This window comes from Camellia sinensis, chromosome 10 (assembly GCF_055761805.1).
Source record: "Camellia sinensis isolate YWXY chromosome 10, ASM5576180v1, whole genome shotgun sequence".
In the NCBI taxonomy this organism is placed as follows: Eukaryota; Viridiplantae; Streptophyta; class Magnoliopsida; order Ericales; family Theaceae; genus Camellia; species Camellia sinensis.
This window is the reverse complement of record NC_138970.1, coordinates 20,672,672-20,696,606: the sequence shown is the minus strand read 5'-3', so window position 1 is coordinate 20,696,606 and position 23,935 is coordinate 20,672,672. Positions and strand designations below refer to the sequence as shown.

General features: G+C 34.7%; 1 protein-coding gene, 2 long non-coding RNA genes and 1 pseudogene across 4 annotated transcripts in view; 3 read left to right on the top strand and 1 right to left on the bottom strand.

The window, feature by feature from the left end:
• LOC114278626 (uncharacterized) overlaps window positions 1–14,788 on the top strand; it is a 134,438-nt gene extending 119,650 nt beyond the window's left edge. Inside the window, exon 7 of the mRNA XM_082890984.1 lies at window positions 13,199–14,788. Coding sequence (XP_082747110.1) covers window positions 13,199–13,332 — 134 coding nt within the window. The 3' untranslated portion in view covers window positions 13,333–14,788. The remainder of the gene's footprint in view (window positions 1–13,198) is intronic.
• On the top strand, window positions 8,596–10,656 carry LOC145801576 (uncharacterized). Its single transcript, XR_014343190.1, has 2 exons — window positions 8,596–9,180; window positions 10,471–10,656. It is a non-coding gene; the product is annotated as an uncharacterized LOC145801576 (long non-coding RNA).
• Window positions 13,923–21,324, bottom strand: LOC145801001 (uncharacterized). The gene is made up of 2 exons (XR_014341762.1): window positions 20,529–21,324; window positions 13,923–16,338 (listed from the first exon to the last, which is right to left on the bottom strand). It is a non-coding gene; the product is annotated as an uncharacterized LOC145801001 (long non-coding RNA).
• On the top strand, window positions 14,930–23,102 carry LOC145801000 (uncharacterized; annotated as a pseudogene). The gene is made up of 6 exons (XR_014341761.1): window positions 14,930–15,788; window positions 20,553–20,605; window positions 20,750–20,816; window positions 20,942–21,020; window positions 21,472–21,780; window positions 22,515–23,102. The product of XR_014341761.1 is annotated as an uncharacterized LOC145801000 (transcript).
• The last annotated feature ends 833 nt before the right edge of the window (window positions 23,103–23,935 follow it).

Sequence of the window (23,935 nt, the reverse complement as noted above, 5' to 3'; positions counted from 1 at the left end):
AGCATTCACTTTGTTGCACTGTTCAGCGTAGTAGAATTGCTTCGAAACTATTCTTCCTTTACTAGGTTGTTCAACAAAAGTACTACCTCTTCGTCATCACCAAGCCAGTTGTCAAGAACTTCATGGCGTCGAAGTTGGCTCACGTCTTCTTTGGTGTTGATAAGTTGATCCATAAAAGATGTATAATCGGTGAAATATTTGGGTTTGTCTTGTGAGGAATGTTGTTCATAGGCAATGATGTTACAGAAGAATGTTTCTGTCGAATCAGAGACTTTAAACTTTGGCATTTTAAAATGACCATGTTTGAAGCATATATCAAACATGCGGAGGTCGGGTTCCTCTTTAGCCTCGAACTTGACACCTGCGTCCATGAGCTCTATCACACACATGAGATTTTAAAGCAAGTAATTCTCTGATTCTTGTTTTGGCAATCACTTGACTTATCTTTAGAGGAGGAGGGAAGACAAATATTGTGCACCAAGTCAAGGAAATGCTCACTTTGAGATACACTTTCATAATCAATTCTGGGAATGTCAATCATTCTTTTTAACTTTTTATTGAGAGGCAACAAAGCCAGCTTCTTGAGGGTGAGGGCAGGAATGAGGGTGCGGGTGGAGGTAGGATCAGGATGGTTTTGGTTTGGATTTTGGGTCATGGTCACGTCGTAGCTCATGTAATAAAATTCAGACATAACAAATAATGGAAGTTGGTTTTCAAAGAGTATTAAATCATTGCATATTTGTTTTCTCATCCATGACACCTTGACTTTACCACCCACATCTTGTGGTTTATGTCTGACCTCAAACATACCAAGAGGGAACTTGGTAACAAAGCAAGCTTCATATAGCATCATTTTCACGAATTCATCACTGTTGAGGTGGTCAACTGGTCTGTATAATACTTGCGAGCTCATTTTTCTGACTTTTTCATTCAATCTAAGTTAAGGCTCCACACTCTGATTGTTGTTATGTTGAAGGAGCGATTCCAAATAACGCTCTTTATGTTTTTGCATAGCAAGTAGTTTGGGTTGACCATGGTGATGAGGCCTTATTGAAACTAGCTTAGTTGCGTATGCCTTTTCATTTGCATGACACAGTCCTTCATGCACCCTAAAGATACAAGTTGCTTCATGGGCCGAAGATTCTCTTTCTTCAATGTAGATTATATGTTCTTCCATATTATTATCTGTTAAATTTGAAAGAAAACGTAATATCACCGACCTAAAAAATTTATTTATTTATTTATTATTATTATTATTATTATTATTATTATTATTATTATTTTGCATATGTAGAAGCAAACATTTTGTTTCACCATACTGATTTCGTACACAAAAATTTAATACATGCAGGCATTTGTATTTATTAATTAGAAGTTTAAAAAAAATCTATTTTTATCACTAATAATTAATATAAAAATATCATTATCACATCATTTTGTATAAATGTTTTTTTCATAAAAAGAGTATGTGTTTTAGCATTTGTCACATAATTAAAAAGATAATAAACTAGAAATGTTATATGCTTCCAATCCAATGAGAGGTGGTATTTAAATCTAATCTCATAAGATTAGAAGGGAAAAGACTACTTTGTCCATCACTTTACAAAAATAACAAAATCACCTTTTATGTAACAAGAGTAATTACGTAATTCACAAATGTAATTCTAACTTCCTAATGAAAAATTACTACACAAACAAAAACAATTTTTCTCATATCTCCAACCTAATACTATCATCTTAGTAATCTCCTTCACTCAATCCACTCATAATAATCGCTTCACCCAAACAATGGGACCCTTAAAAGTGAAAAGGAGGCAAAGGGTAATTTACGCTATATATTACTACTCTTTTTAAGTCCGCAGCTTTGTCTTGAGATTATAGCCAAAATATACAAGGAATGTTGGGGCAATCAGGGAGGGAGGGAGGGAGGGAGGGAGGGAGGGAGGGAGGGAGAGAGAGAGAGAGAGAGAGAGAGAGAGTTCATGCCGTCGCCGGTTACGGTCCTCACTTGGCCGTTGACCGTGAAGTTAGGGCTCGTACCTAAGGCTCCGTTTTGTTTTTAGAGGTAGAATGAAAGAGATTCATAGTGAGAAGATTAATAGGGAGGGAATTGTTAGTGAATGGATTGATAGTAAAGGGATTAAGTAAAATTATGTTTGTTTTGATGATAGTTGTTGGTGTAGAGATTGTTAAATTATTTTTATATAAAATAAATATAAAATAAAAAAACAAATTAAAAAATACAAAAACATTAAACATTAATATTAAAAAAAAACGCCCAACATGTAAAAAATAAAATTAAAAAAAAATTCCAGAAAAAAATAAAACAAATAAAACAATGATTTTTACTTAACAAAAAATACAAAAAATTAAACATTATTGTTCAAAAAAAATGCCCAACATGTAAAAAATAATAGTCTAGCGAACTAAAATTCTAATACTACCTCCACATTCTCCATCACAATCCCCTTCCAAGGCCCATCCTAATACCAAGGGATCAGAAGTCCCCTTCCCATCTCTCAAAACAAACATGACATATAGTGAGTCTTATCTCACTATCAATCCCAATTCCTTCTCTATAATCCCAAACAAACGAGCCTAAGGGTTCAGATGAGAGAGGGGTCTAGGCCATTTTCCTTGTGTAAATCTTCAATCGCTATTCGCCATCGACATGTCTATTTTTCTCTTTTTGTGTTTCTTTGTGTTGCTCTTCAACTCCTTTTCATATTGTGGGTTTGCCTTCTATCACTACTACAAAAGTAGTTAAAGATCACACTTTGACAAAAAAAAAGATCTCACTTTTATTGGAAGTGTGATAAAAAAAATTAGATTGATATTTTAATCACACTTAATTTGATTGAGTGTGATAATATTTATTTTTTATGTCACTTTTCAATTAAGTGTGATTATATATATATTTTTAATCACACCTTCTAATTAAAGTGTGATTATATATACACTACTACTTTTTAATCACACTTTTTAAACAAGTGTGATTATATATATATTTTTTAATCATACATTCTAATTAAAGTGTGATTATTTATATATTTTTTAATCACACCTTCTAATTAAAGTGTGATTATATATATACTACTACTTTTTAATCACATTTTTTAAATAGGTGTGATTATATAGATATTTTTTAACCACACATTCTAATTAAAGTGTGATTATTTATATATTTTTTAATCACACCTTCTAATTGAAGTGTGATTATATATACACTACTACTTTTTAATCACACTTTTTAAATATGTGTGATTATATAGATATTTTTTAACTACACATTCTAATTAAAGTGTGATTATTTATATATTTTTTAATCACACCTTCTAATTAAAGTGTGATTATATATACATTACTACTTTTTAATCACATTTTTTAAATATGTGTGATTATATAGATATTTTTTAACCACACATTCTAATTAAAGTGTGATTATTTATATATTTTTTAATCACACCTTCTAATTAAAGTGTGATTATATATACATTACTACTTTTTAATCACACTTTTTAAATAAGTGTGATTATATATATATTTTTAATCACACATTTTAATTAAAGTGTGATTATATATACATTACTACTTTTTAATCACACTCCCTAAATAGGTGTGATTGTATAAAATATTTCAATTTGATTTTTATATAAAATATACAATTCCCAAATCCGCGCCTCTATTCTACCCATGAATGATAGAGATGACTCACTACTAGAAAATGAGGCTTTAGACACGGAACTTTTTCACCCATTTTTTCATCTTTCTATCTCTCTGTCTCTGTCTCTCTTCTCTCTCTCTCTCTCTCTCTCTCTCACACTCTCACTCATCACTCTTTTCTGTCTATCTGTCTGTCTGTCTCTCTTTCTCTCTGTCTATCTCTCTCATCTCTCTCTGTCTCTCTTCTCTATCTCTCTTCTCGTTATCTCTCTCGCTCATCTCTCTCTGTCTCTCTCTCGTTTATCTCTTTTCGCTCTTTTTTTCTCTCCCTCTCTCTTTGTCTATATCTTTTCACCTATTTTTTCATCTTCCTCTCTCTCTTCTCTTTCTCTCTCTCACTCATCACTCTTTTCTTTCTGTCTATCTGTCTCTCTCTCTCTCTCTGTGTCTCTCACTCATCTATCTCTTCTCTCATCTCTTTTCTCTCTCTGTCTCTTTCGTTCATCTCTCTTCTCTCTATCTCTCTCATATTTCTTTGTCTCTCTTGCTCATCTCTCTTCTCTCTCTCTCTCGTTCATCTCTCTTCTCTCTATGTCTCTCTCGTTCATATCTCTTCTCTCTATCTCTCTCTCGTTCATCTCTCTTCTCTCTCTATCTTTTTTCTGTCTCTCACTCTCTATCTTTTTGTCCCTCTCTCTCTCTTCTCTTTCTCTCTCTCTTTCTCTCCCACTATGTTCGCGTTGCTCACTCTCTCCCTTCTGTCTTCTCTATTTACTGAGCTCCCTTTCGATTTATCTATCCACTACAAGAAAATGCACTTTTAGTGACCACTTTGTCTCTCTCTTGCTCATCACTTTGTCTTTGTCTCTCTCTCTCTCTCTCTCTCTCTCTCTCTCTCTCTCTCTCTCCTCTATCTGTCTCTCACTCATTTGATTTGATTAAGTGTGATAATATTTATTTTTTATGTCACTTGTCAATTAAATGTGATTATATATATATATATATATATATATATTAATCACACCTTCTAATTAATATGTGATTAAAGATCAACTAAGAAAAATTAAAAATATCTCACTTTTATTAAAAGTGTGATTAAAAAAATTAAAATGATTTTTAATCACACTTAATGTAATGAGTGAGATAATATTTTTTTTAATCACACGATTTAAATAAGTGTGATTATATATATATATTCTAATTCAAAGTAATTGTAAATACATTCTCACACACACAATCAATTCCCAATCAACCCTAATTCATATCCCCAAAACATCTCATTCGACCATGTCTACCTCTTGTTGCTTCTCACCTTACCGATCGCCTCCGCCTCGGCTGCTACTAGCGTTGCCAATCGCCACCGCCGCTAGCCCTATCGGTCACCGTCGATCTTCTCCTCTTAGATCGCCTCACCGCTGGCCGATTCGGTAAGTTTGTTTTTGCTTTCTCTTTGCTCTCTCTCTCTTTGCTATTTGCTTTTTTCTCTCTCTCTCTCTCTCTATGCTTTTGTCTCCCTCACTAAGTTCAATATCTTGTGGAGGACGGTCTTTGATTGTTTGAGGGCACCGTAGAGACATTTTTATAATCTTCACATTTTTGAAATCTTTGCAATATCCATTTATATGGATCTCAGCAGTGTATCACCTTTCTATGAAGTGAATTCCTAATTATTGACTAGGCATTTGATGAAAGGTAACTGCTGCAAAAAGGCCAAAGAATAGTGCATTAGAAGTTGATATAGATTTCGAGCACAATGTGAAACCTGCCCCTGTAATCACAGAGGTATGATTAGCTAGAGTTTGGTTCATTTATACATACAGACAAGCTTCAAAGAAGTCGAGCTGCAACTATTCATGAGCAGTTTGGTTCACTTGCAGCCCTACCCTAGTCAAACAGATAATAGTTTGCCAATAGTACTCACTGCCAAGGGTCACTTACAAATATAAGATGTTATTCGTGATTTCTAATTTATGTTGTGGAAAACTGTATTATTTGCTGTCACAGGAGTTCTGAAGTATACTATCATGAAAAACACTTTCTTCAATGAAAAGTAGCACAATGCCCCAAACTTTAGTAGAATTCCTGGACATTACTATTTTACCTTGTCATTCCTGTTATGGTACACTTCTCTGAATCCTATTGTTTTATCATTTTGTTCAAATGTTATTTTCTTTTCTTACTTGTGATACTCACTATTAGTGTTGCTCAAGCATTGTTGATTGTTACTATACCAGCTTGTTATGGTATACATCTATGAATCCCCTTGTTTTATCATTTTGTTCAAATGTTACATTCTCTTTTTACTTGTGATGCTCCATTTCTTCTATCAGTGCTGCTCTGATATTGTTGAACATTTGCTTGAATTGGCTTTGGCTATCTCTCTATGCATATATATATGTGTGTGTGTGTGTGTATGCATATATACATACATATACATGTCACTGAATTGCTAATAAGAGATATCTATTGTATCATATTTCTTAGGGGCATTTTGATGATGTTCAGAAAGCTCCTAGTCTACTATCTAAAGCACCAAAAGAATTCAAGGGATTGGTAATCAATGCTTTCCAATATATTTTTGTTTTTTCATTTCTCTTATGTATATTATTATATATATTTTAAATATGAAAGTAAAAAGTAGCATGAATGAGCTTCATTTTGCTTGTATTTTGCAGGATGATAACAAGAGCAAGAAGGGACTTGCTAAAGTTCACGAGGTTCATAGATCCTAAACTTCATTAGTTGTTTGATACACAAATTCGCTGGCTGCTCATTTATGATGTAGACTAAGTTCTCCATTAGATACTTAGTATTATGTGATGCCTATCAGTCCATTAATTGTGAAATGATGTGCATTGATTCTTCTTTAATTAGTTTTAACTATCATACATTGATTGGTTTTTAATCATTGCAAGAAGAATATGTTCAGAAAATTGGCCTAGTTCCTGCAGCATTGTCTTTCTCAGATGAACAGAAGAAAGAGTTGCACTTTGTTTGCTTCACTAAATGTTTACTGCCTTCTATTTCTATCACATTTAGTTAGTGATTATATCTCTAGAGTGATTGAATTGAGACAACTTATCTCTGTTAGCTGAAGATCACTATCACTACTACAAAAGAAATAAATAGAATAGGCTATGTGCTCATCATGATAGTGATTGGCCTTCTTTTGTTCATACCCTTTCTTTTGGCCTTATTTTGTTCACACGATGTCTTCTTTTTTATGCCAATTCCATTGCCCATTAGATCATATATAATATAGCCATCATTGGTATAATGAAATATTAAATCTTAGAATGTCAAGCTTGAGTACTGTGTAATGGTCATTTTAGGTAATGAATACATCCAATGAAACTTGTTTCATATATCAAATAATTTTTACATATAAGAGATGGAAGGAACCCAGACGGTGTTTGCCTTTTTGTTGGTTCTTGTTGTCGTGGGTTCAAGGATAACTCTACGAGTGATGTCATATTCAGTCTCATTAGTTAGGTCTCTATAATTAACACACACACACACACAAAACTGATATATAAAACAACCTTGTGATTTTTTTTTTAAAATATTGAATTAAATAAAGCACAAGTTTATAATATGCATGTCTGGTTGTTGACCCTGTAGTTTCTTTTGTTTTTTTGTAGATGCAGATAATTTTCTATGTAGAATTATATGTAAGTACAACTGGTTCTTCTGTGTTTTTGTAGTTTCTTTTATTCATATCATTGGATCCATACTACTACTAGAGCAACTTGACATTGATCAGCTAAAGTTGCATGACATAAAGGAAAAAAATTCTGAATGTGGGTCGATAGGGAACCATCCATGTCTTGATAGGTCTTACAATTTGGAAGGTAATGGCTATTGGTAATTGTGTCTCTAACCAGTGACTCATCTGTCTAATAGTAAGGTGATTAAAGGTCTAGGTTTCGGTGGTTTGTTGTTGCAGGGCCTATATTTTCCACTATAGTTCTCATTTGTTTGAGATATCTATGTAATGAGAAATGCCTCATGAAACAAGAATTCCACCATATCAGCCAACCATTGGCCCCATAGGGGTAAAAAATTGCCGGAAATTGGCCTTCTAATAGGGGGGTAGGGCACCGTTGAGGTAAAATTCCTACTCTTGTCAATGTGACAAAAATCTGTTTGGACCCACCAAGTATAGAATCCACTTGATCATTTCTATATGTAGAAAACTGGGAATATCATTTTTTGAGATGATTTCTATATGTCACCGTAGGGAGGAGGATCCTCAGGTGAGTGATATATATTTTCTATCTTATTTTTATTATTGTGAAACACTTATATGATGACCTATTAGCTAAGGGTTTTAAATGCTGCATGACACCTCGGAGATTTTCTATGTAGAAGTTAATTTGATTGGGCTGTTGTCCCTGACGGGTGCTTTCTACCATTTTGGAGAATAGTTTTTGAGCAAAATATAACCAAATAGAGAAAATATTGCAAGGATTAATTTATTCAATCTAAAACAAGTTTCATTACTGACTAGATTTAACCTGCTCACATTTTTTACCATGCATTCATTGGTCTTTTCTAGCTTGACACACATAAATAACACTCCTTTGTAAATGAAAGCTGTTCATCAAACTTCATAAACGGCTTAGCAACATTTTTTGGCTTGACACACATAAATAACACTCCTTTGTAAATGATACAAAGTATCATCGAGTGTGGAATTCATATTGTGTCTGTTATTGAATCTGTTTTGGCATCTAATTGTGTTTGTTATTAATTGTTTTGTTTGGAATTTAGATTGACCAACTAGGTGGAATTCAGAAAAAATAGGTGGAATAATTTTGGTATGAATCTGTCTGTTAATTTTGGTATGAATTTAATAATAGGTGGAATAATCTGTATGAATCTGTCTGTTATTAAATGTTTAAGAAAGTTCTCGCCAATAGTGATGAAAATAACAGAGAAAAGAAGTATCCAGAACAGAATTGATAAATGTTGACTGACTAAAACGATTGAGTAAGCACTCCATAACTTGAAGAAAAACCTGCAACATGATTAACTATAGTTAGAAAACTATTTTGTTGAGTGCTTTCATATTTAAAACATTTAGGGAAACTTGACCACTGACTTTTAGAAGACTTGATCACTGATGGCTCCCAAAAAAAATAAGTTCATTATATATTTGGAAAGACAATGAACAAGCCAAATCTTAGTGGATTTGTTGCCCTCCATGCCATATTGGTCATGAAAAAGTCACGTAATGTTCAAATAAGTATTACCAGCCCAGATTAGAGGCTTATATCAAACTCCAGCTACCTTCCTCAATTTTCAATCTTCCTCTGCTTGAATTTGCTATATTTTTTTATTTCTCTATTTTTTTGTTTTGAATTTCCTATAGTTTGAATTTTGAAAAAATATTACACGGAAATGCTGATTTTGTACTCATCTTCATTCTTCCACACAAGGTTTTGTGACCAGAGATTAGTCATTTAGCAATTCAAGCCTACAGTAAAGAAACTAGTCTCAGAGTTGGGCAACTTGGTAAGTAAATAAATTTTCTTTTATGATTGTGCTTCAGCTGAACACTCACTGCCCAGTTAATTTCATGAATTTGTGTCTGTTAGTCTGTGTCTGTTTACATTCAAACTGAATCTGTGTCTGTTTACATTCAAATTGAATCTGTTTACATTCAATCTGTTTAATTGAATCTGTGACTGTATTTCATATTTTATTAATATTTTATTAATCTGAATCTGTTTAAAGGAATTCAATATTTTATTAAAAAGGTCCAAAATAAAGATTGACAAAATAGGAGAAAAAAAGGTTTAGAAATGGACTATAATTGTTATAATTGCTTTAATTTTGCTCTGTTTGTTATTTGTTTATTTTTCACTTTTGTTCCACAAGTTTGGTCATAAAAGAGAGATCTTCATTTTACAATTTCGACTAGTGTTTTTGGTGTCTTGTATCAAATAAAATGAACTTGAGATTTCAATGACATTGTTTGGTATTGTTTGGTTTTGCTACTTTGGAATCTGTTTTTCATAATTTTGCTTATGTTTGGTGTAATATGGAATGAAATGGACTATAATTGCTATAATTGCTTTAATTTTGCTTATGTTTGGTGTTTCATAATTTTGTGTTTTAGGCATATATAAGGAAACTTTGTTCATAAGGTTTGATAGAACTAGAGTTTGTCATAGTTTTATGTATATCATTTCACACCTAGATTCAATTAGCAAAGATTCTGAAGAAGCAAAAAAATAGCAAGGGGAGTTTAATGTGTATTTTGCTGGGAAATAATTTGAGAGAAGTGAGTGGATCTATAAGTGACACCGAAAAAACTTGAATGGTGTAGACTGTATTGTTTTAGACTAGCACAATACATTGATCTATAAGTGAGTGGATGTATACATATTACCCCTACTCTCTTTGTTGTGTCGTGCTTAGTATCTAATCTTTTATTAAATGTCTTGTTTCTCAAATAATATTGTCATTTTCTACAAGTGCATATCTTGAGTTTTAGATCACTTTTTTGTTTTATTATTAAATTATTCTAGCTTAAGAAAGTTTGAAATCATTCATGCCTTGATGATTTATTTTGGCTTCTACAAGGGTATCAATATCTTTTGTAGCTTTATACTATTTGTGTGGAGAATCAAAATAATTATGTCATTTTTGGTGGCTGTGGGGAAAGGATTGAGGCAGTTTAACAACTGGATAAATTACATTATTTTTGGTGTGATCTAAATGTAAGTTTATAAATTAATTAGTAAGTTTATTCATATGCTTCTGGTGGTTTTTAAATTAATTTGTTTTTTTATTTTTCAGGTCAGAAATTTCTTGGAGAGATGCAAAATATGGTCAAAGAATTCAAGAACTTACTTTTTTCAAGTTTTTTATTTTTTATTTTTTAATGTATGTAATCACAGTTAATTTTTTTTTTATTAATTTCTTTGTATATACTTTTAAACATTTAACTTTCATTTATGAAATATATGATATTATTTCATTCAATATATGGTTGTGATTCAAAATATAGTATCTAGTGTGTATTACATTATTCAAATGCGCGTGCAAAAATAATATTGATTATTCTTTAAATATGTCAATTTTTTTTTATCACAGGTTTTATTAGTTATTAATCACACTTAAAAGGTGTGATCTAAATGTTTTTAATCACACTTAAAAGGTGTGATCTAAAGTTTTTAATCACACTTAAAACGTGTGAACTAAAGTTTTTAATCACACTTAAAAGGTGTGATCTAAAGTTTTTAATCATACTTAAAAGGTGTGAACTAAAGTTTTTAATCACACTTAAAAGGTGTGATCTAAAAGTTTTTAACCACACTTAAAAGGTGTGATCTAAATATTTTTAATCACACTTAAAAGGTATGATCTAAATATTATTAATCACACTTAAAAGATGTGATGAAAGCATTTTTTAATGACACTTAAAAAGTGTGATTAAAAATGACCACACTTTAATAAAACTTAAAAGGTGTGATTAAAAAACATACATCACACCAAAAAAGTGTGATCTTTATCTATATTTATAGTAGCGTATTTCGTGTTGCAATTGCTTAATTAATTGATTTTAATTGTTTATTTAAACTCATTTTGTCACTCTATAGCAAAATTTCATGCGCAAAAAAAAAAAAAAAAAAAAAAAAAAAAAAAAAAGAAGAAAAGAAAGAAGTCAATCAACAATGACAGCGTTAGGTGGGTGGAAATAAAATAATTTGTGCATCTACATCAAACTCTCTGTCTGAAGGAAAATTAACTCACATGTTTAGAAAAGCAATGGCAAGTAGATTGCACAAAAAACAAATACTATAACCAAAACACTTTTAATGATTTAAAAGAAATATACAATCAATTATAATCAAGTCCCCGTTCAAGTATAATCAAAAATATTTTTAATAATAACCAAAATGGATTGTCACCAACACCAAAATGGTCATAATTAAAACGTCCAGTCATTATTAAGTGATAACAAATATCACAATTCCTCATAATTAAAACCACAAAAAATTATAACTAGCAAATGATACACCTCTTTATTGGCAGTTTGCATTATAGAATTTGCCACGGCAATATGATATCCAGCTATAGTACCTAGCCAAGTGCATTGGCTCTACCAAACCTTCTCATCCAAAATCATGTGCATCGCACTAGGGCACTTGGAGCTTCACTTCTATATCTGGTACTCTTTCTATCTATCTGTATCTTACACAATGTGCTTCATCTTTAAGCTTTTACAAAATTAGAAGAAATTTTTTTTTTTTAAGAAATTAAGGTTTGGGTTTTGTTCTTGCATATAGTTTGACAGATTTTGACAATTTTGGTTTTTTGGAGGTCTTGGTTTGAGAGGTCTCTGGTGCTTTGTTTTCTTCAGATGAGTTTTTGGTGCTTGTGCCTGTTTGGTGCAGCTTAAAAGCTGCTTATTTCAGCTTTCAGTTTAATTTAAGCTATTTTGATGTGTTTGGTTTAGCTTAACAATGCACTTTATAGCTTTTTGTAAGTCAGAAATCATCTTATTCTTTGAGTGGGGCAGGAGATGCTTAATTTATAAATCAGAAATCAGCTTATGTTCATAGTTATAAGCTATAAGCTGTTAAGGCATAAGCTATAAGCACTTTCCCACGGCTCTACCAAACAGGGCCCTTGTTTCAAATTTCTGCTCAATTTTTGTCTTTTATATGTTTGACAAAATGTCAAAACCAAACATCATATACATGTACCTCCTGGCCCTACACTCAACAAAGATAATAGAGGGGTGTTACTTGTAACCCAATTTGTGAAAGTAATGATACAATATTATTTATTGGGGGCTTTCCATTTTCTGAAAAGATGATGTGCTCTATGATGATATGTGATTCTTACAATCATGGAGAAAGAATAGACACTTCTTAATTTTGGGGCTGATCCGAACTTGCCAACAGAAGAGGTCTCTTATGAGGTAGGAACATCTGGGAATAGAGGAATAGTTTCTAGTCCTGCATATCATTGCAAGAAATGTCGAAGAGTTGTTGCATTGCAAGAGAATATTGTGGATCATGTTTCAGGAGAATCACAAACATCCTTTGGGTGGCATAAGAAGAAAAGCAGCAAGCCTTTCAACAAGTGTGATGAAATTGAGTGCTCATCCATCTTTTGTTGAGGCTCTACGTTTGATGACAATAGGTACAAAACTTTAGACCATTCCCTTCTGTTTTGTCTAGAATAAAGACGAATAAATAAACAAATTATGACAAGTGGCCAAAGATTTGGAGTCTTTGGGCCCACATTTGATGGGTATAATCACGTTGATCAGTGGTGCAGCTTGTGAATGATGGTGCTTATGGTTTGGTAATAGAACATCATTCATTTTATCCTACTTTCATTATCAATGCTATTCAAATTTGTTCAAATGAGAGCCCATTTTAGGTTCATCTATTGCTGCAGCACAAAGTCCCTATCTTTTTTATTGGTATTTTTTGTGTCATCTCTATACTATAAATTGCATGCACATGATTTTAAGTTTTAGCTTTTGATTCTTGTTACCCCTTGGCACCAGTTGAAGAAGGTGCATTTGAGGGGAAGCTTTTATATGTCCATTGCAAAGCTCACTTGGATTACTTCAATTATTTGGTCAGGCATCCAATGCAGTTGTTGTGGCAGCTGGATCACCCCAGACTTTCAGCTCTATAAAAGCTGAGTTGACATTAGCAGTGTCTGATATTTTTGAGGCAGAAAAGGTATGCCTATCACTTTGCTAGAAGATAGAAGACAGTAAAGAGGGGGCTTATATGAACCTAACATCTACCTAGTAATAAACCTAAATTGTGGTACCAATAATATGAGAGCACAATTTTTGAGTTGAGGTTTGGATGTTTGAGAACTTGTTTATGTTTGCTTACATTTTGTATGATGTCTTTGACAATCACCAGCTGAGTAGTGATGTTGTAAGTGCCTGGCCTTCTGTTCATAGTATGTGGTTTAAGTCATATGATTTTTGTATTTCCATATTCAAATTTATAGGCTTCAACATTTTGGATTCATTTTTGTCATCCCGATCGTTTAAATGGAATATAGAGTAATCCTTATCATTAAAATTATAAAGAAATGTTAGCAACTTATAAACTAAATGCAGAAACAAATCACAAACACTTGCATGATAACATATTTAATATTTGAGTTAATGGTTTAACTTAATAAGAACTACACTTATTTTGAAGACACATTCACTCTCACTCAAATTAACACAAGCATAGAAACTGTCTACATATGCAGATGCAGAGTATTTTGTTGAAATAAAAATAGTGGATGATAGAGTGGTATCAGTGTCGGGATAGGGGCGAAATAATAATCGTAATTAGGGCAATGACAGTATGCGTGATAGTAAGGAGGAGCAGAAAAGCAGCTGAAATAGTGGCAACAGTGACCCATAAATTTGAGAAGTAATCACGCTTCAATGAAGCTACTCCTTTGTTCGACCATCTCTTGCAATGAGCCTTCACTTTGCTGCACTGTTCAGCGTAGTAGAACTGCTCTGAAATAAACATTCCTTTACCCAGGTTGTTGAACATAAGTGCTACCTCTTCGTCATCACCAAGCCAGTTGTTAGGAACTTCATCACGACAAAGTTTGTTCACATCTTCCTTGGTGTTGATGAGTAGGTCCATGAAGAATGTATAGTCACTGAAATATTTGTGTTTGTCATCTTCTAAGGAATGTTGTTCATAGGCAATGATGTTACGGAAGAATGTTTCTATTTTATCATCGATTTGGTATTTTAAAATAACCATGTTCGAATTGTATATTGAACATCCTGAGGTTGAACTCATCACCATAATCATCCTCTATAGCCTCGAACTTGACACCAACGTCCTTAAGCTCCATCACACACGACATCATCTGTGATCGGTGATGATCATCAGAAAATTATCTATAGCGGCTCACCCAACGAATGGGCAAGCTCCAGGGAGTGAGGAGAGAGGGGGGCAAGAACCATGCTTTCAGAGAAGTGGCGGTCCGAATCTTATCTGAACTACGAGAATGACTGACTAAGCCGTGCCATAAGGGGTCATTCTCCAAACGAGACGGAGCCAAGCTTGACAGATTGGCAAGAGGTAGCGCATGGAAGTTATTGGCTGCAGTAAAAAGGTAGCAGGAACTAGTGTATTGAATAATATTCTTAAACTAGTAAAGTTTTTGTAGTTGTGAAAACTGTTGACTAAGAATCTAGATAATAAAATTACAATATATGATTGAGATCTACAAACAATATTTAAAATAAATCTAAAACATGCGAAGTACTTTTTATACAAATTTTTTTCCTTCTTTATTTTAAGTTTTGTGTACTTTATTTGATTGAATGACCATGCTCTCCGTTTGGTTGCTCAGAAAATGTAGCTGAATACAGAATAAAATATGAATGTCAAAAATTGAAAGCAACAATCAACTGAACCTAAAACATAATGCTTAGAGTTAATGATTTTCAGTGTTTCTTTAAACAGTTTTGTTTTACTAAAATTTCAGATATATGCAAAATTTGAGTGGAATTTATAATAGGATTTCCTTTTTTTAAATGGATTGCAAAATCTTTGATTTCCAGATTCAGTTTTGATATAAAATTTGATTCAGAATTGTACTATAATAGGGAGAAAATATTTATACTTGAAGTTTTGACAGGAAAAGATAATCTAGGGTTTCGGTTAGAATTGTATTGATTGTGATATGTTGCATCTGGTACGGGAGCACTTATTTATTGGCAACATTAGTGACGCTGCAGAGGTTCTTCAAAACGGTAGTGGGGAAATCACTTATATACTGTCAATCCATAGATCTGCATCGATATCATTTTTCTCTGAATGGCGTAGTGGTCTATCGATCCCTACTGAAGAGATTCGCAAGGTCTATGCCAGGGACTCAAAGCTGGAGGATGTTTCGGGTGACAGTTCAAAGAGTTCCTTGTCACCGAAAAAGCTTCTGTACTTGTTGGAGTATGTAGGCAACAATTTGAAATTGGTGATAATGGCGGTACCGCTGAGAGATACTGAGAATGAGAATTTGTTGGATTATTTGGACGTGTGTTTGGATTTCGTCGATAAGAGTCGAAAAGAGGGGTCTGTGTTGGTGCATTGCTTTACCGGTGTATCAACAAGGCACATTTATGTATTAATGCATTTGTAGATTTTGGTTGTATCTTGTTGAGGCATGTTGCAAATTTGGAATTGGTGCTTTTGACTAATTGAAAATTTTCTCTCTTTGTTGTTAATGATTAGGCATGCTTTATTTTAAACGCATTGTCTGTTTCCAGCATAATTTGCGCTATAATAGTATTATGTTCACAGCATAGCAGCAGCCCCTGAAAATCTTATTCCCAAAATTATGTTCAATCAATTCCTAACCAATCCTAAACCTTGTTACACCACATTTTAATTTGACTAGCCTTGTTTGATTTCCTTAAACCCTGGTTCTACGTCAATGCATTAGTGCTATATTTTACATGCACAAAATTATAGCTTTCTTATATTCAGAGACACTTCCACATCCTAGTCATATATCTTTTTCTGTGAATAAGTGCTTCCAAGTCCATAGAAACCCCTTTTCTCTCATGTCAGCCTTCTGATGAATGTAAAGATAGTATCTATTGAAGTCATATATTCTAATAGCTTTAGTTTTTTGTTTTATCAAGTTCTGACATTTTACACCCTTGTGTAGACGTCCCCGAATGCCCCGGGAGGGTGAGTCCCGTTTTGTTCGTATTGGGTTTCACTACAGTTCGGACTCTCAAATTGTCACGGTTATAAATCTGAACCAAAGAGTCCAAATCTGGCAAATCGTTTTGAGAAAACAGATTTTGAAAGAAGTGTTAAACATGGACTGCTTTGCCAGATACAGAGTCGCCACCTAAATATTTTATTTTGGGAGGAATTTAGGAAACCCTGACTTGTTGCCTAAGGTCACGTGTCCGTCATCACCAAAGTTGCCTCGGCTCGGGAACTTGGGTACGATTGGGGAAGGTCACTTCGTGAGCACCCCCGCTCGCCCGATCAAAGATCGGCCTCTACTAACCATGATATCTATTTTTGAAAACATTATGCGTTCTTATTCCGGTTATTAGCCTAGATCACTATGTGATGCGCACAGCATACAAGTATAGACTGGATCGCCTGAATTGGAACAAAATATTTCATGTTTGTTTTTGAAAATGGTTTGATGGTGCTACCCGCAAGTAGGCTAAGACGTGGATTTGCCACCCTCGGGTGGGCTTAGAAAAACCTGATTTTGCCGCTATCTAGTGGGCTTAAAAAAAAAAAACTCACAGTCAACGAATTGTTCCAATCTAAATAACCCAACCTTCACCCACAGGCATTCAGGCAGTTATATCACATAAGCAATTAGCCTCATAGTAAGCATGCTATCATGGCAGTCACTCATACGCATGCAAGGATGCTAAAGCATAAAACTTACCGAGTACTCCAAGACAAAACAGAAGCTAATTGGAAATCCATGCATGATCCTAATTATACAGAAATGCCTAATGCAACACATGCAAAAATGCAACTTTAGCAGGCTCGGCTATTCTAAACATGGCATATGAAATGCTACAGCTAACATGTATTCAACTTGGAATTGAAAATACAATGCAGTTAGTATGATGCGCCGAGCCCGGTGCATGCAAGACAGATGAATGAATGCAAACATGCTATCATACTGTATGCTAATTGAAACATGCCCTAATCTAACCATCATAAGCTGGTAAATAAAAGGGAGAAAGACGTGGGGTTGGAAGGCATACATCACACATACGCACACTTATTACAGTTATGCCCTCACGCAGAGGGTCCGAATAAATAATATACAGTCCCAAATGAATAATTACAGTCCAAATATGTACAAAACCCTAATTAATTAACAAATTAAACTAGGAAGCAATAAATTGGCATGCAAGCCAGGGACTGCCTCAAATCTGCTCCAGATGATGAATGATGCATGCTCGGGTTGCCTTGTGCGGAGAATCCCTCATGATGCCCCAGTTTGCCTCTGTTTACAATTGTTCTTGGAATGCGTGCCAGGCTCCGGAAGGTTGCTGATTTCTGATTTGCTGCAACAAAGAGCAACAAAGGGGTATGGCAAAGTATTTTCACATATGTATGCATGACTACTCTTCAGGGAGTGTAGTCTTCGATCCTCGTGCCACCAATCACGCATCTCGATGCATGATGGCCGAGAAGTTGAATTGCATGACTCAATATGAAATGAATGCACATATGGACACAACAAGGCCTAGACTCCATTATGGATAATCCGGAGTGTCGGCGACCGGGAATTGAGACACGTTCCGTCACTCAGAGTACGAAACGTCCCTCGTTTCCCGTGCTTGGGCTAACTCCTATCCCAAGCGCAATGCAATATGCATGATATGCATGAATGCGACCCTAACATGCAACCTAGCATATACAATGCTATGAAATGGCATACACAATACACGATGTAACGAGGCATACACAATGCTCTAACATACAACCTAGCATACACAATGCTATGAAATGAAATGGCATACGCAATGCATAATGGACTTACACTAACATGAGTGGACCTCAGCCACACTCACATCAGTAGCCATTAGATGAAAAATGAGACTCTCGAAATACGTGCACGCATGCATGCAAACCGAGGACCAAACCTAAGGCAACAAATGCCACTCTACAAAAGCATGGCAAGGCATGGAACATGGTATGCAAACATGCAAATTTCAGTGCTTAAATATGATACAAAACAGCCCCGAAACATAGAAACATGGCACCCGATGCATGAGATAAACCCCGAAACTCAAAATTAGGCGCATGGAATGACTTATCGCTATACAAAGCATGCATTATTTGATGATGAAGCATGAATACAGAGGCAAGACAGTCCCAAAACATGCATATTTTCAGTTTATAACAAGCCTCAAAAATGAATGCAAATAGGGCTAATCTATCATGCAAAAATGGCCCCAAAAGAGAGATTAAACACAAAGGGACAGCAGCTGGCCCCAAATGGCAAAGAGACCTTCAACAAAGTTTAAGAGGGGCTCAAAATAGGGCACTTTACAGTTTACATCAAGCCACGAAAATAATCAAAAATAAAGCCAAACTATCATGCAAGAAAAGGCCTAAAATAGGGATTAAACACAAAGGGACAGAAGCTGGCCCCAAATGGCAAAGAGCCCTTCAACAAAGTTGAAGAGGGGCTCAAAACAAGGCACTTTAAAGTTTACATCAAGCCACAAAAATAATCACAAATAAGGCCAAACTATCATGCAAGAAAATGCCTAAAATAGGGATTAAACACAAAGGGACAGCATCTGGCCCCAAATGGCAAAGATCCCTTCAACAATGTTGAAGAGAGGCTCAAAAAAAGATATTTTACAGTTTATGGAAAGATCCAAAACAGCTCAAAAATAGGCCTAAAATACTATGCAAAAATTGGCCTAAAAGAGAGATAAAGAAGCAAGTGATAGCTGTTGGCCTCAAACAGAGAAAGACCCTTAACCAAACATGAAAAGGGGCTCAAAATATGACTATTTACAGTTTGGATCGGAGTCCAAAAATGCAAGTAAGTACGGCTTAGACACAAAGAAAAATAAGGCACAAAAGAGGGAAAATGGGACTCACCCTTGTAGACCAATGCTTCAACAACTTTTGGGCCAAGTTTGGGAGTTCTTCACCTCTGGAAAGCAGCCTCAAGTTGCTGGAATGGAGGATGGAGGTGTGGTGCTATGAGGTGGTGTAGAAATGGTCCAAGAACAAAGGTGTTCTGAGGCTTGGAAGAGAAGGAGAGGTAGGATGAATGCAAGAGCTCCAATGGATTTTTATAACCCTCCAAAAAATGCATCTGAGGGTGCTGGTTTTATAGGGAAAGGAGTGGAGGAAAGGGGGGAAAAATAGGGGGGAAAACCAATTCAAATTTCCCCCCAAAAGGAATGACCCTCGGGTATAGGGTCTGGAGGAAAACAAATTGCACACCTGGAACACACTTGGGGAGGGGATCATGGCCGGCCAGCTCAAAAGGGCCAAAAAGGTCATCCAACCAGGTAGGTGGCCGGCCTGCCACCGTTTCTGGTCGGCCTGCTACTTTTCAGGACAAAAAATGGGTCTGCCGGAAAGAAAGGTGGTCGGTCAGTGATAGGGAAGTCCAATGGTGGCCGTTCAAGTGTCCAAATTGAAGCCCCGGAAGTTATCTTTCCAATGGCCAAACCTTGCATTAAAATTCCTCCTGTGGAAAAAGTTATGCCTATTTTGGTGAAGCCGCGCAGATTCGGTCCAACCGGAGTGATGCCCTACTTCAATCAACCATATCTCCCCTGTCCGGAATTGGCTTTAGGAGATTCTTGAATGCAAAATGAAGCTCCGGAAGTCTTCTTTCCAACGGTGGTGGCCTCATAGCTTGATTCCAAGTATGCAAATGAATAGGCCCGATTCGGCGGGGGCTGTTTGCCTTTTTCTTAACGGTTCATGCCCATTTTCTCCCCCAACTGGATTTCTTCCCTCTTCTCCTCTTTTCTTCAACTCCAAACCCCTAAGTAAGGTGTTTTGAAAGATTTTTCAAAGATTTCATCTCTCTTTCGTTCATTTCCACTTTGTCCTTGCTCGGTTTACCGAAAAGCGCAACATTTGACAAAATGCGAGCCTCGGAACATCGTAAAAACTTTATTTCAAAAACATTTTGAAAGAGAGGGTTTTAAGACTAAAATCTTTTGATCAAGATCGTTTTGGTCCAAAAAAAAAAAGGGTATGAAGTTGAGATTCGACTCTCTCTCATTCTCGAAGAAATTAAACCTTTGCACTGCCCAACTTCCAAAACCATCAGTCGCGTCCAAGTCTTGAAGGTGGTCAAAAATGGGGTGTCTACACCTTGTCTGTGTGTATTCATTGTAGTGCAGCTATCATCACATCATACCTGATGAGAACTGAACAACTATCTCAAGAAGGTTTGACAAAATTAGTATTGTGGTTCTATATATTAGTATTGGCTTGTGGGCTTCCATTTTTTTTTTTGCGTTTTGAAAATCTGAATGGTGGTGATAAGATGATAATAAGCTCATCTGTGTTTTATCATTGGCACATCTTTGCAGGTGCACTTGAATCTTTACAGAAAAGCTGTGAATTTGTTTTTGCCGCAATGATGGTTTTCTGAAACAGGTGATGCAAAGCAATTTTTTATGAAATTATGTTTTATAAGCAATGTTGCAAAGTGCTTTTAAGTTTTACCTTTCAATGTGTTTAGCTTATCGTGGACTCTAGATGTTTCCTGATTTCCCTTGCAGCTAAAAATGTTTGAAGAAATGGGTTTCAAGGTTAATCGTGCTAGCCCTATGTACAAACGCTTCCGTTTGAAAGTATTAGGTCTGAGTTCTTATCTACTTGTTTCTATTCTTTTTACTCTCTTTTATTTATTTATTTATTATTTATATATATATATATATATATTGTTTTTTTATTTGAATAAAAAAATATATATTTGTAACTTTGTAGATATATTTGCTTTGCTTTGCTTTGTTTCTCCTTCTAAAGATTTTTATAGGTAATTTGTGTTAACTTATGTTTATTAGTGATCTGCCATAGTGAACTAAAGCATTTTATTCCCCTTGTATATTATAAATTTATATGCACATTAATAGTTAAGTGAATGTTGCGCAGTCAAACCAAGAAAGAGAAAAAGGAAATAAGAAAAAAGAAAAATGTCTACTTGTATATGTTTAATTAATGTTATATGAACATTTATGATGAGAAGCAAAAGCATATTCTGTAATTGGGCTTTCCGTTTCTGAAAAGATATTTTGACCCATGATGATAGGCAATTCTTACAATCATAGAGAAGGAATAGATACTTCTAAATTTAGGGCTGATCCTGGCTTGCCAACAGAAGAGGCCTCCTCCGATGTGGGTATATCTGGGAATAGCGGAAGAGTTTCTAGTCGTGCATATCATTGCAAGAAATGCCGGAGAGTTGTTGCATTGCAAGAGAATATTGTGGATCACGTTCCAGGAGAGGGGGAGACATCCTTTGGGTGGCATAAGAGGAAAGGCGGTAACCCTTTCAACAAGTGTGATGAGGTTGAGTGCTCATCCATCTTTGTTGAACCTCTACGGTGGATGACAGCAGGTACAAAACATCAGCCTACTCCCTTCTATTTTGTCTAGAATTTCTGATATCTTGGCATAGCGCTGAATAAAGCTGCTGAAACAGATAAATAAGCTATGAAAAGTGGCCAAACATTGAAGTCTTTGGGCCCACATTTGATGGGTGCATCCAATCAAATAGTTTTGTCGGATTTTCAATGTAAATCCCATATTTGGAATAAATGAACAGAGATGGTAGGCATGTTCTATGAACATCTCCCCTCCTAACATCTTTTTGCATAATGTATAGTATTGATCGTTTATTTTGTAATATTAAAAAAATTAGATTATAAAAAGTATTTCAATATAATATCTCGGTTGGTATTGGTGTAAATTTTTTAAAACCAAAACAAGATCATACCTTCTGAAAAACAGACCGGAAACCAAAATTTCAGTCATTCTTGGGTGGTCGGTTGGTTCGGTTTGGTTCCATCTGTTTTTTTTTTTTTTTTTTTTTTTTTTTTTTTTTTTTTTTTTTTTTTCGGGCCCTAGTGCTTATGGTTTAATTGGGGAGTTGCTAATAGGCCATCATTCAATTGATCCTACTTGCAAATGTCCAAGCCTAGTTGTCTTTCTTTCATTCTCAAGGTTATTCATATATGCTCAAATGACAAAGTCCCCACCTTTTATTGGTATCTTTTGTGACATTTACACCATAATTTGCATGAAGATGATTTGAAATTTTAGCTTTTGATTCTTGTTACCCCTTGGCACCAGTTGAAGAAGGTGCATTAGAGGGCAAGCTTTTATGTGTCCATTGTGAAGCTTGCTTGGGTTACTTCAATTGGTCGGGCATCCAATGCAGTTGTGGTAGCTGGATCACCCCAGCTTTTCAGCTGCATAAAAGCCTAGTCGACATCAGCACTGTCTGATGTTTTTCAAGGCAGAAGAGGTATGTGCCTATATCACCTTGCTAGAATATGGAATACAGTAAAGACGTACCTAGTAATAAAATCTTGAATTGTGGTATACCAATAATATGAGAGCACAATTTTTGAGTCAAGGGTTGGATGTTTGAGAACTTGTTTGTATTTGCTTTCTTTTTGCATGGTGTCTTTGATAGCCAGCGGCAGCAGGGGAGTGATGTTTTAAGTGCCTGGCCTTCCGTTCATAGTATATGGCTTAAGTCATAGTATGATTTTTGTATTTTCATATCCAAATTTATAAGCTTCTAACACTATGGTTTTGATGTTGTCATCCTGGTTCTCTATATATTAGATGCGGGGAAAACTCAACAGTATGCATCCCCTTAAATGTGTATACTATATGCATCTTTTTACATATTATTTTGGTAATTGTTTTGAATCTTTTTATGGTAAATGTTATGCAATGTCTAGTAGGGTCATGACAATTTATGGTAAATGTGAACAACTATGTATTTTATGGTTAGTGTTATGATTTTTTTATTTTTTTATTATTGGAATGTTACTCAACAATAATAGATTATTTTATATTTCAAATTGTTGAGTAACATTTTGATGAAAAAAGTGTAACACCTACAATAAAGATACATAGTGTATCACAAATTATTTTATTACAAAACTAAAATGCATTTGTATTAAAAGAAATGTAAGTATCATACAGAGCAAAAAAAAAAAAAAAAAAAAAAAGTTGCCAAAAAAAAGAGTTGCAATGACTATAAACTACAAAAGCTGCCCAAAAAAAAAACGGTTGTGGTTCTAGAAAAACTATCAATTTTCTCAAGATGAGATTTGGAAGAATAAGATTTGCATCAAACTAAAGACCAAACCCGCTGTCATTGTCACCATTGTTCTTGTCAACTGTGCTCAAACTCCACCGTTGTTGTCTCGAACTTCAGTCACCTCTAGAAGCCAGAGTTGAAGAACACCCACAACAATAAGGGGGAGGATTGAGAGAAGCGGGGATCATTGTGGGTGTTAGAAATTCAAAATTCTATGTAGAAAATCGGAGGAGAAGTTCTCAAACCGCTCTTCCTAAGCATAAAAAATCAGGATCTACAATATGAAGTGTTTTTTGACCTCCAAAAATTCAGAAATCAAAAATTGTCGTAGCACTATCAAAAGATTATGTAACATTTAGCACACAAATTTGTAACATCTAACAAAAAAAAGTATGTAACAATGCACTCAAACAGTTGCATTTCCTTGCAGATACAA